The 13278-nt window shown below is 38.2% G+C and overlaps 1 protein-coding gene across 1 annotated transcript in view; it reads right to left on the bottom strand.

The window, feature by feature from the left end:
* The window catches only part of KCNK2 (potassium two pore domain channel subfamily K member 2), a 140916-nt gene that overhangs the window by 22869 nt on the left and 104769 nt on the right, over nt 1–13278 (bottom strand). Inside the window, exon 6 of the mRNA XM_075540574.1 lies at nt 9188–9327. Coding sequence (XP_075396689.1) covers nt 9188–9327 — 140 coding nt within the window. The remainder of the gene's footprint in view (nt 1–9187; nt 9328–13278) is intronic.

The following is a 13278-nucleotide window of genomic DNA, read 5'->3' as shown; positions in this document are numbered from 1 at the left end:
ACTAATAGAAAAGTCACCAAATAGGAGCATGTCACATACAGTTTAATCTTCCAGATTATTATTATCTTAACCCCTTTCTTGAAGTATTACAAGAACGTGTAAGGTACCTTTCTGAATCAGACAGGAGAGTTGAGATAACAGTAAGAAAGGAGCAGTCCCGTGATGAGAGTGGCTTCAAAGGAGCAGGAGTTCATTCCTGGCTCGTGCTAAATTCCACAAGTGAGCAGGATGTTTTTGGTCCTGGTAGTCACCCGGACTCCCAGTTGACACAGCACACACGATCTATGGCCTCACGGTCTACAGCCGCCAGTCCAGAGGCAAGTACACTCTGGAGGGGCTCACACATGCAGTCACATCTACTGCTCATGTCTGTTCTCCCTCACGTCACTCTCTTGAGGCAGAACTATCCACTTGGTTCACCAACCACAAGGGACAGAGGAAGGTGAATTTTAATTTCTATCTAGAAGGGGCGAAAAAGGAAAATAATCCATGAGTAGCAATTATGTCACCACTTTGTCTGAAGGAAGAACAGGGGCTCTTCCTTGTTCTGAACCGAGGGAGGACACATAGATACATACACACCAATAATCAGAACCCATTCGTTGGATTGAAAGCAAGTTTGGAGTCAGAATTGCTAAGTTTCCTTCTTGCAATTAAGGTTCTATCTACTCATCACTATAAAAAGATCATCATTTTTTTATTTCAGAAGATGACGAAATAATATTCCCTCTATTCTTGTCCTAAACTGGCTATTAAAAAGGCCATCTAGAAAAAGGATATAAAACAAATTCATTTGTTTGATCCATCTTAGAATACACATTTATTTATTTGATTATTTTTAAGTGGGGTGTTATGTTTAAAATGTGATCAATTTTAGCTCTGAATACAGGCAAGGATAATCTTTGATGAAGACAGTCTAAAAACAATGACAAAGTAAAGTTCATGGTGGCCATTTTTCTTAACAGAAATTCTCAGAAGAGCTGAGAGTCCCAGCATAGTCCATAAGATAGGGCCTGTTCTATGTGGATGCAGTCACTCCCCATCGTGTGCTCTCTAGCTAAAGAAAATGAAATTACTTGTAAAGTGCTGTGAGGCAAAAACTATTAACTTAAGCTATTTTCCTATTATGTTCAAATGAATAGAAAAAATTACTCTGAATTTCCATTACCAGATGGCATTCTGTAAAATACTTGAAGCAAAAAGAAGTAACAATTTATAAATAGTAAGGGTTAACCTAAAACTCATGGGGGAAGGGTAAAGGGGGAAAGGCAACAAGGAATTTTCCTGTGTGACTTCCTTTCTTTCTTGTTGCCTTTCTTTTTCTCTTTCTTAGTTAACAGTAGAGCTGCTGCCTCTCAATTTAATAAAAGGAAGAATCTCAATTAATTCTATCTTAATTGACATAGCAGGGAACTGGTAAATTTGTTGTTCTAATTCAAGAAGTGAATTAAGACATCTAGGGGTAGATTTAGAAACATTTAATGGAGAAACTAGGTTTTAAGTCCATATAACTTACAATGTATGTGAAATTCCTATACCCTTTCCCCTTATCCCTTAGCTAGTCTATAAAGGCTCTGGGTGTGTGAATGATTTGCAGTGGTAGCAGAGTTATTAAGCATTAAGTTGCTAACCACAAGGTCAACAGTTCAAAACCACTCTGCAGCAAAATGACAAGGCTCTCTCTTCTTGTCAAGGGTTACAGTCTCAGAAAACCACAGTGGTGGTTCTACCCTGTTCTTCAGGGTCACTGTGAGTTGGAATCAACTTGGCAGCAATGAGTTTGGTTTTTGGAATTAGCTTGGTTGGTGATTTGAATCTATCCAGTAGCACTGCTGAAGAAAGGCCTGGTGATCTCTTTTAGTGGATTCTAGCTAAGAAAACCTATGGACAAACCCTACTTTGTAACACATGGAGTGACTAGGAGATGACATTGACTTGAAAGCAATAGATTTATATATTATGTGGTAGCTATTGTAACTTTCTTGTTGATGATTAAATTCTATACTGAAAAATCAAACTTGCTGCCATCAAGCAGATTCTGATTCATAGTAAATTCTAGCAATAGGGGAATACATATACCTTTGATATTTCATTTTTATGCTTTCTTTTTAGTTTAACTATGATTCCAAGCAGATAAGATGTTAGATGTGCATGCAATTATGTTATTTGGGAGTTCTTAAGGAAGTCTGGTGGTATAGTGGTTAGGAGTTGGGCTGAGATCCACATGGTCCAGAGTTCAAAACCACCAGTAGCTCCTCGGGAGAAAAACTGGACTTTCTACCCCTACAAACAGTCACCGGGAGTCTCTATGAATCATCACTGACTCGTGTGAAACCAGCAGCCACTCTAAGGGAGAAAGACAGGGCTTTTGACTCCCATCAAGAGTCAGTCTCAGAAACCCACTGGGGCCGTTCTACCCTGTCCTCTAGGGTCACTATAAGTCAACATCGACTCGATGGCACTGAGTTTGGTTTTATGGAACATAACTTATAGAAACTATTCTTTGAACTTTACAGGATTAATTCGCTTAAACCAACAATTTGAAACTAATTTATTTAGAAGCTCACGAGGGAAAAGCCAGAAGGACTGAGTACACCTTTTGTCACATTACAGAGCTCTGTGCTCTGAATCATCACAGGAACCACAAGTGGAGGGTGCCATGGCCTTCATGTCGTGAGAACATGGAGACCCAGAGAGATTTGCTATCTTGATGAATTTCACAAAACTACTGAATATTTGAGAGTGAATTAAATCCCAGTTCTAGGTAACCTCACGGTTCATACGCTTTTTATAGAGCTCTTACTAATCATTTCTATATATTGAAACAAATGTTACCTCTAGGTCTCCAGAGTTCATCATAACACAATTAAACTTAAAAAAAAGTAAGAAAACCAAGCCCCTCTTCACTGTTGTGTCGTAAAAGCCACATATAGAAAAAATGCCTGCGGTGGTGGTAATGGTAGAGAAGAAAGAGGAGAACATTCAATTTGGGGTCTTGAGTCTACAGAAATTATTCCCCATAAACTTCTATAAATTAGACATATTCCATCTTGTGACAGTTACTATTTTTTAAAGCTTAATGTACTGTTAACTTATTATTTGCTCTTTTACTTTTATTACTCTTTCATTTACCCATTGAAGATATAGATAACATGCCAAGCTGAGGCTAGGCTGGGAAGAAAAGGGGTTTTCCTTGGACACCATTACAGAGAAACAACTGTGGACAAACAGATGAAACCCGAAGTCCGAAGTCTCTGATAGTCTGCCTCATAGCACAGTGTGGAAACCTCCCAGGAGCCAGAGGAGCTGGTTCTTCACGGTCCCTGTGTTCAATAGCCCGTTATAGAAGTGACTTCCTCGATCTTATTTCATTTAAGCATTAGTCAAAGATGAGTGATATGCATTAAAAACAAATGTGACAAGTCTTAAGCTCATAGTACACCCATAGTCCAAAATCAAATAGCAATTTCTAATTTCTTAATAATGCAATATTAGAACAAGAAAACATACCCACCTGTAATGAATGTACAAATGTGCTTTATACAATTGATGTATGGATGGATGGTGATACGATTTGTATGAACCCCCAATAAAATGATTAAAAAAAGAAAAGAAAAAATACCCACCTCACCCCCCAAATTATATTGAATAGTTCCACCACTCCTTGCATGGGAGAGCTCAAAAGTCTAACATTCACTCTGAAGAGAGAAAGAAGCAGAAAAAGTCAGAAAATAGAAGGGAGAAAGAATTCACTGAAGGAAGATTGGAAGGAAAATGAAAAGGGGAAGGAAGTAGAGAAGAGAAAACCAGAGTAAAAGCAGGTAAGAATGGGTCTGTACCAATGACTAAGCCTCTCTGGTTCAAACCTTTGTCCCCAGCACGAGAAGATGACGAAGTCACAGTAAACGCTATGAAAATTATCAAGGGAACACAGGACTGATGGACTACTCTTAACAAAGAAGATTTTTTTTAAAAAAAAACCTAAACCCACTGCGTTGTAAATGAAGACTGACTCTTTATCCAACCTGAAACCGATTCAGAGCTCATAGTAAGGACTCAGAAAGTGGCTGCCAATGGAATGAATAATTTGGTATTGGACTATATATTTAAATAATCTCTTGGTTTCCACGCTGCCTGTCCTACTTATAGCACGCATTCAGTCCTACCCCTTGTTAACACATTGACAGTGACCTCTCATTCCATCACATTGTACAAGGTATGGAAACCCCAAATCTAAAATCGCATATTTAAGACTTTCCACCTTCCCAACAACTCATGTCCCTAATCGTAGTTTCCTCTATATGTTGGCGAAAATTATCTTTTCAATTACATATGCTACCTCATCCCAATCCTCTTGTGTTTTCCTACTTTCTGCTTTTGTGCTAGATCAGTGTTTCCCAAAGTTGGCTATACTGGTCCCTAGGGGGCGCTGAATGACCCAAAAGGGCTGCAAAAGCAGATATTCTGGATTATGGGCTGTGGTACAAAGTCTTTAAGTGTCAGAGGGGTGGTGTTGAGTGGGGGGGGGAAGTTAAGCAGGTAGCAGGCTAAATAATCTTGGGAAACTTTGATCTGGATGGTCTATTGATGAAGCACATTAGCCCTTGGAGCCAGCAGTCAGCCTTCCAAAACTTTATTCATTTCTTTATCAAAGCTTTTCCTGATCCCTTCATGCATGAATTATTTACACTTTCTCCTAGCACTCTGGGCAGCTCATGTTGTAGTGGCAGTGAATTATTTAATGTGCTTCTTCTACCCAGAGTCTAACTCCCACCAAACGACCTCTTCCTACATGGGTCTGTGAAGAAGGTGGGGGAAAGGTATGGATTCACCTCTGAGTAATGGTTATAAAATGAACCCTCTGAGAAGCGAGAGGAGGGATTTCATCACCAGCAAGAGCCAGGAGAGGAGCACATCCTCTGGACGTGAGCATCTTGTGCAGTGAACCTACTTGATTCAGATGACAGCTAATACATGAGGAGTAGCACTCTTGGAAACCCACAGGGGCAGTTCTGCCCTGAGCTATTGGATTGCTATGATTCAGAATTAACTCCATGGCGATGAGTTTGGGTTTCGGTTATGATGGTAGAAGCAACAGTAATGTGGATCTGCTATTATGAACACAAGCATTCCAAATATGGTGGATGCATACGTGAAAGAAGAACTATGTAGCGATCACAGGCTCTGTTCAATGCAAGCGATTAAACAGTCAGAAGCTGCATTGTGCCGATGTGTAACAGGGGACCCGGTGTCGCTGGCTGCTTACTTTTATTTTCTGAATTTGGAGGACATTTCTTGTTGTCATTGCGCCTGATTGTGTTATCCACAATACCAGAATGATCTTTACTTTCTAAATGACATTATTATCTCCCAGGAGAAGATACAAAGAAAAAGTAATTTCATAGAAAAAACAGTCACACCACTTCCTACCATTAGACATGCACACGCCTACTCTCTTTAGAGCTGTCAGAACCATGCGACCTGCAATCCCTGCAACAGAAAATCACGTCTCCGTGGAAAATGAGTTCATCGTTGTTTCCCATGAGGAATGGAGATCAACTAAAACTATATGTGTGACTTCTGAATCTGTACAGCATTTTCCCACTAACTATTTCTTCTTCAAATATTTCAGATGGATCAGGTATACCAATATGTTTTTTTTCTGCATGATCATGAAAAACAGTATTTTTAACTTTCTAACATAATATTCTCATTAATTTTACTCTTCATTGGAACCAGAATATGCTTTACCATTAAAAAACAGAAGTAAAATTAAAACTATATGTTCATACTTGAGCAATATGGTTTAAGAAGATTAATTTTTTGTGTTTTTTGTTTTGAAAATAGTAGAAAACTAAGACTTCACATTTGCCAAAAATCTTCCCATTCAGGAAAAGCATGTGTCTTCATGTTGCCATTTAGAATACTGATGCCATATTTCATCTGTAGTCTTTGACCTTCTGTACTATTTATATCTATCAACAGCCAGGATTCCAAGTTGTCACAATATTTACCATTTTTATTTGTTTCAAAGTAAAACTAGAAAAGATTTTACTACTTCAGAATACTTAGTTGTGAAAAGTTAAGGAAACTTCATTAAACAATCACTCGGTATTTGTTCACCTATAAAAGATGAAAATCCAGGGCAGATGATCCCTTCAGGACCAGTGGTGCAAGCGGCGATACTGGGAAGGTAGAGGGAGGGTGGGGGGAAAGGGAGAACCAATTACAAAGATCCACATATAACCTCCTTCTTGGGGGGCAGACAACAGAAAAGTGGGTGAAGGGAGATGTTGGAGAGTGTAAGATATGGCAAAAATAATAATAATTTATAAATTATCAAGGGTTCATGAGGGAGTGGGGAGAGAGGGGAAATGTTGAGGAGTTGATACCAAGGGCTCAAGTAGAAAGCAAATGTTTTGAGAATGATGATGGCAACAAATGTACAAATGTGCTTGAGACACTGGATGGGTGAATGGATTGTGATAAGAGTGTTACGAACCCCAATAAAATGATTTTTTAAAAATGCTAGGTATCAGCCCAAAAGAATATGTGATGAATAAAACCAAACAATGTCCAAGGTTTCATGCCCAGTTATCATGTAAACATCTCATCCTTTCTGTTTGGAGACCTGAAGGTCATTCATGAGCAGGCACATCAGCTTGTTTTTAATATTAAGTGAATATTAATATGGAAATTTAAATTTATTTGATCCATATGTTACTGATCCCCTACTCAGATAAAGAAGTGAGCCAATGCTTTGTGATTAAGAGGTCCTATCACAAAAAGCCCTTGCAATAGTATAAGGATTCACATTTTAATTTTTATACCAAATTCATAAAGAGATAAAATATTCCAATGCTCTATACAGACCCTACTGATCCACATTAAAATAAAATAAACATGTATCTTATACTCGCTAAGTATGTGTCCTGACACATATGAGAAAGAACCCTGGGGACACAGTGGTCCAGCTTTCTGTTGCTCACTAAATGAGAACCTCATGGGGTAGTTTTCGTCCTGTATCTCTACGAGATGGAATTAACTTGACAGTGATAGCTTTGGCTCTAGTTTGGTATGCTTCATACAAAGTTTTACAAAACAACACTTTTCTTAAATATATGAAATATATTTCAATTCCCTTTTTTTAATTAAGAAATAAATATTTGTATTTTTAAATATCCATGTGAAAGTTGGTTTACTTGAGCTTTGACTTTTATTTATTTCATGTTTCCTACCTACATTTTCCTTTCTTCTCTTAATCTGCATAAACCAAAGTCACCATCCTCAAGTCGATTTTGTCTGCCCCTTTGAGTTGCCAAGACTTTAAAACTTTTCCGAAATAGCCTCATCTTCCTCTCAAAGCGCAGCTAAAAGGTTCAAACCTTTGACATAGTGGTTACCAGCTCAGGGCCTACTGTGCCACCGAACTCGTTAACATATACACCAGGTTAAATAACAGTGGCCCCCAACCACCAAGATAGCTCCATGTTCTGGGCCCTGGAACCTGTGGATATAATCTCTATAGGTGGTGGAGTGGGGGTAGGGGGGGAGGGGAGCCGCTGTGGTTAAGTTAAGACTCTAGCTGGGATCATCCTAGATGATTCAAGGGAGGCCTATGCAGGGCAAGTGTTCTTAGGAAAATTACCGGGAAGGGAGACACAAGGATAAGAAAAGAAATTAGATAAAGATGGAAACAAATACTGGAGGTACAAGCCTAGGAATACCTGGAGCTACCAGAAGTTGGAAGAGGAGGAGGGATTCTCCCCCAGACCCCTAGAGGGAGTGCAGCCCTGCCCACAGCTTGGTTTCAGACTTCTGGTTTCTAGAGCTGGGAGTACATACATTCCTGTCATTTTAAACCATCATGTTTGTTGCAATGTGTTATGAAAGCCTTGGGAAGCTAATGTCAAAATTCTTAAAATTAGAATAACCCAAATTCATGGACATACATAAAATCAAGGTGTATTAGTTGAAGTCCTGTTCAAAACAGTGTTTCATAAAATTTAAATTAGAATGTCAAACATGCTGCCTTGTTAATTTGTTTATACTTTAAAAAACTATTTGCTTTGCTTTGCACCTAAGACTAATGTATATAAATTAAATATTTGAATTCGTGAGTGAGAAATATTCATGAGGGGTAGTGCTGGATTACTTACATTCTGCCTTATTACTATAGGAACTGGGTAATAATAATGTACACATATATATATGCACACACACACACACATACTACAAACAATTCTATAATTACAATCATTTGTATAGTTTTAATTTTACTATTTCCTATCTTATTCCATTTGAGCATATGCCTATTATATCAATAAAGATTTTGATACCGGTGTACCTTGGCCAACAAACACAAGAAACTGAAATGAAGAGACTATTTTTAAAAAGGCAAGACAATGGGGCAATATAGTTGCAGGTTTTACAGAGGTGATCTTCTATGAGATAATTAGTAAGGTATATTAAAATTGAAAATAAAAATTTAAATTTACAACAAAACATTATTCAATCATATTGAACTCAATCACTCTTATTCCAGATCTGCAACTATGAAATACAATTTTAATTTTAAAACTATGAAATCAACAAATAAAAACAAATTTTCCTCCAACTCAAAGGATCAAAATATGCATGGTGGTGCAAATTAGACCAAAAGATAAGTATCTTAAGGAACAACACAAAGCTGTACACTGGGATATGAGCCATTATGCAGAAAAGGAGCACATGTGTGTGTTCATGTATGTATGCACAACCATGCATATATGCATAAGAAGATAAATAGATAGTAAATATTTAATATAGAAAATGAAAAATAAATGTTGGGTAAAACATGTCATACACAGTGCTACTGATACCTTGATATAAATACTTTATTGTATTTTGCTTTATGGGATAAATTTATGTTCTTGCCAACAAACAAAAGAAAATGAGAATAAATACCTGAAGAATATACTTTAATTTATTGTTTTAATAATAAATAACCTTCAGAATTATCAAAGCACCTGGCACATAAACAGTGCATAGCAAGTATTTGTCACCTGAATGAATTTTTAACTCCTGTGAAATATATTGTCACAGCTTCATACAGCAAATTCACAACCAAAGTTGAATATGAATGATTAAAATTAGCCTTTATTGAAATAACTGAATGAAATGCTTTTAAACATTTCTTAATCCTCACCTCTTCCTTTGTCTTCTTGGATATGACTCGAAGCCAGTCGCCAATCATGCTCAGCACAGCAGCGAAGTAGGCAAGTCCTACAAGGATCCAAAACCACACAACAGGCTTATAGAAGTCCAGATATTCAATATCTGATCCACCTGTGAGAAAATAAAAAGGAGAAAAACTTCATTTATAAAAATATAAAAGCTCAATGAAATATTGAGCTAAAAAATCAATTAAATATTGACTTGCAGAGCTAATATTTTTACCAATTGACCCATGTAATTTTCTTCACACCAGACATCCACCTTTCCACTCATTTCATTCTTATTTTTCAAAACAGTTAAATAAGTTCTTCTTAATGAGATTTTTATGATTTTTTCTAGGTAACGGTGATTTTATCCTTACTGTGTTTCATTTCCATTTATTATACTCTATTCCAAATAGTCTAGTACACAAATAGTTTCTCCATTTGCCTCCATTGTAACAAGTAGAGGGGAGTGATTATACGTGTTAAGTATGAATTAAACTTAATATACTTACCTTATCTCAAAAATATATGATGACCAACTGATTCCATGCCAAACTGAATGGAAAGTTGGTGACTCTAGAGCTGGACTACTTTATTTATTTAAAAACTATTTTTTGTTTTGCTTTGTTTTTGAACCCTTTTATTGGGGGCTCATATGGCTCTAATCACAATCCATACATCCCTGGTGTCAAGCACATTTGTACATTTGTTGCCATCATCATTCTTAAAACATTTGCCTTCTACTTGAGCCCTTAATATCAGCTTGGGCTACTTTAAACGCACCAACATAAAGAATTGATAACAAATATACTGTGTCTTCATGTGTTTTACTCATAGCAGAGACTAATTTGTAGGTGATGCCGCCATTGCTTCCTGGCATTTCAGAGAAAGTCCACGTTTTCATAAACTTAAGTCCCAGGCTCTCAGGGGAAAGTACACACCAGAGCACCTCTGAGTTTCTTCTCCATCTGTTGGTACAATCACTGCATCCATGACAGCATGTACGCATGCCAGCACATCCTATAGGAAACACATGCTGATGGGGGCACTTAGTAAGTGCCTTATTTCCAACAGTCACTTGTTTCCACGAGAGAGGAAAACACACTCTTCTTTTGAGACATTTCAAATTTAGATGGAAAGATTCCCTCGTGTAATCAATGAGCAGTATTAAGGTACTATGTTTTTATGTTCCCCCTAGCTGATCCTGCTCAGTGTGCCAGTTATGAAGAAGAAGAATCCTGGGAAACTAAGATCACTCATCCCTGATGCCAATTTGTGTGCAGGGATAACAAATATGACTACGCATATTAACTGCATGGTTTGGACACCTCCACTGCCCTTCCCTTCTCTGTCAGACCCCATCCAGCCCTCCTGGCTTCCAGGGTCGGTACTGAAGGTACTGACCACAAGCCAGGAGTCCAGATGACTCCCTCCACACCAAGCTCTCCCCCTGTTTCTGTGGAGGTGACAATTCACTACAAGGCTACAGGGCTTACAGGAGAGGCACAATTGTACGCTATTATAATACCTGTAATAGCCGCTTCAATATTACAACACCACAACCAACTCATATACCTATACGTCCCCCCACACACACACACCGATAAAATCCTTTCCATCCTATTCCACAATCAATTATCTCCTTGGTATTTTCATAATAATTATTTTCTTATGAACCCTAGCTCTCTTCACCCCCAACATGCTCATGGATATATGATACAAGTGAAGAGACACATAGAACAAGGTTCTGACAGTCTTGGTAGAAAGCTTCCATGTCCCCCAGGGAAGCACTGACTAGCCCCATAGGAGATGTTTGTTTTCCCCAACCCAGAAGGTTCACTGATACTCCACCTCCAAAGCCTTTATTCAGCTTACTATGTGACCATTTCTAGTTACACCATGACCCTGAAGCTTAGTCAATACCGGGCCCCAGGTAAGCTTCTGTTCCTGGGCAGGGCCTTTAGCAGCCTCACCACATGGCTATACTTAATTACATAGTGCCTTTTGAGGAGACCTAGTGGTTACATGTGAGGCTGTGGTCCTCATGGACAGTAGTTCAAAACCGTCAGCAGCTCCATGGGAGAAAGATTGGGTGTTCTAATCCTGTAAACAGTTACGGTCTCAGCCACCCTATGAGTTAGTAGTGACTCAATGGCATTGAGTTTGTTTGTTTTAGTCAGTATTTGAGTTCTAGGTGGCCCAGCTCTTAGAAACCTAGACCAAAGGGCTAAATACCTTTACGTACTTCAGAGGTATACTTGGTGACAGCACAAGATAATTTTTAAAGCACTATAAGAAGACATGGAATATGAATTCTATTTCTGGATAAGGCATTGTGTAAGCATTCTAAGATTTCTAAAAGAATATGAGACTTAAGTAATGAGGATCAAAATGTAGAATTGTTCATGGTGTAAAAATATATATTAAAAGGCCTTTTACTAATTACTAAATTATATCAGGGTTTGGGGTACAAGAAAAGAATCTAGAAAAAGTCGGTTGTGTTAGATTTTAATGGTCTGACACTGAGGCAATAGGAAGGACCACATTTATAAGCACAAAGAAGCTCATTATTTCCTTCCTTCCTTCCTTCTTTCCTTCCTTACTGTCTCCTTATTCTTCTTCTACATCTTCTTATTTTTGCCAACACACTCTCTATAGCTGTGAATTATCAATAATGAATAAAGAATTATTTACTGTTGAACTTCTAGCCGTAGCCCCTGTAACTTTCACCAAAGGACCTGTTGGGTCTGGATAAGAGAAGATGAGGGAAGATGCTGATAGGATTCATCTCTGAGTGCTTTTTAACATGGTTCATTGTAATTATGAACCATCTCAGAAGCAAGAGGGAGGAATCTCACTACCAGCAAGTGCTGGGATTGGAGCACATTCTATGGACTCTTGAGATGCCTCTGTAGGGAAGCTCCTTGATTCAGAAGACAGTTGTTACAGAGTGGTACAATAACAGCAGCAAATTCAGGAGCTAGGAGATGAGAAGGGAGCTGAACTCCCCAGCCCACAGAACAAGTAAATCTGAGTGCTTTGGGCAGGAGGCTGGTTTGTGAATTAGGGAGCCTCTTGGCACTTAATTCGTGGACCTGGATTTGCTAACCCACAGAGCTGAGTGCCTCCGGGTTCAGGCTTACAGTATGGTGGCATGGATTTGAGTATTTATTGGCAGGCCTAAATTAACTCTGCAACTTGCCCTCACTGAACAATTCAACCTGAACATTTCCACAAGAATCATACCCTGTTAACTTTCATAATAACTCCATAGTCATGATCATTTAAGTGAGTTCTGGGTGAACATTGCAATGAATTACAGAACTTAGTTGAAAAGAAGAAAGTATTATGGGAGAAAAAGCAATAAATGCGCAGAGTGGTGTGGAAGACAGAATGCCCTTCTTGCAAAGTATTTTTATAAGCACACCATGCAAATTTATTGTACAAGATGACTTTTTAAAAAAATAGAATAAGTTGCTTAGGGAAATAATTTGAGGAGAAGACAATGTTGTCAAAAAAAGTATAATGCACACAGTATTTGGGTGAAAAACAGTAGATAAAAGTTTGCTTGTTTTTTTAAATAATCATTTTATTGGGAGCTCATACAACTCATCACAATCCATACATCCATCCATTGTGTTGTATGTTTGTGGCCATCATCATTCTCAAAACATTTTCTTTCTACTTCTTTCCCCTCCCTCCCCTCACCTCCCCTTCCTTCCTTATGAACTCTTGATACTTTATAAATTTTTACTATTTTTTCATGTCTTACACTGATGGATGTCTCCCTTCACCCACTTTTCTGTTGTCCATCCCCCAGGGAGGGGGTTATGTGTAGATAATTGTGATAGGTTCCCATTTGTCCTACACCTTCTTACCCTCCTGGTATTGCTACTCGCATTATTGGTCCTGAGGAGGTTATCTGTCCTGGATTCCCTGTTTCCAGCTCTTATCGGTACCAGTGTATATATCTTCTCGTCTAGCTGGATTTGTAAGGTAGAATTGGGATCTTGATAGAGAACTAGAGAAAAGTTATATGTTTCATTGGTGATATACTGCACCTTAACTGGCTCATCTT

This window comes from Tenrec ecaudatus, chromosome 1, assembly GCF_050624435.1.
Source record: "Tenrec ecaudatus isolate mTenEca1 chromosome 1, mTenEca1.hap1, whole genome shotgun sequence".
In the NCBI taxonomy this organism is placed as follows: domain Eukaryota; kingdom Metazoa; phylum Chordata; class Mammalia; order Afrosoricida; family Tenrecidae; genus Tenrec; species Tenrec ecaudatus.
This window is presented reverse-complemented; position numbering and strand designations above follow the sequence as displayed.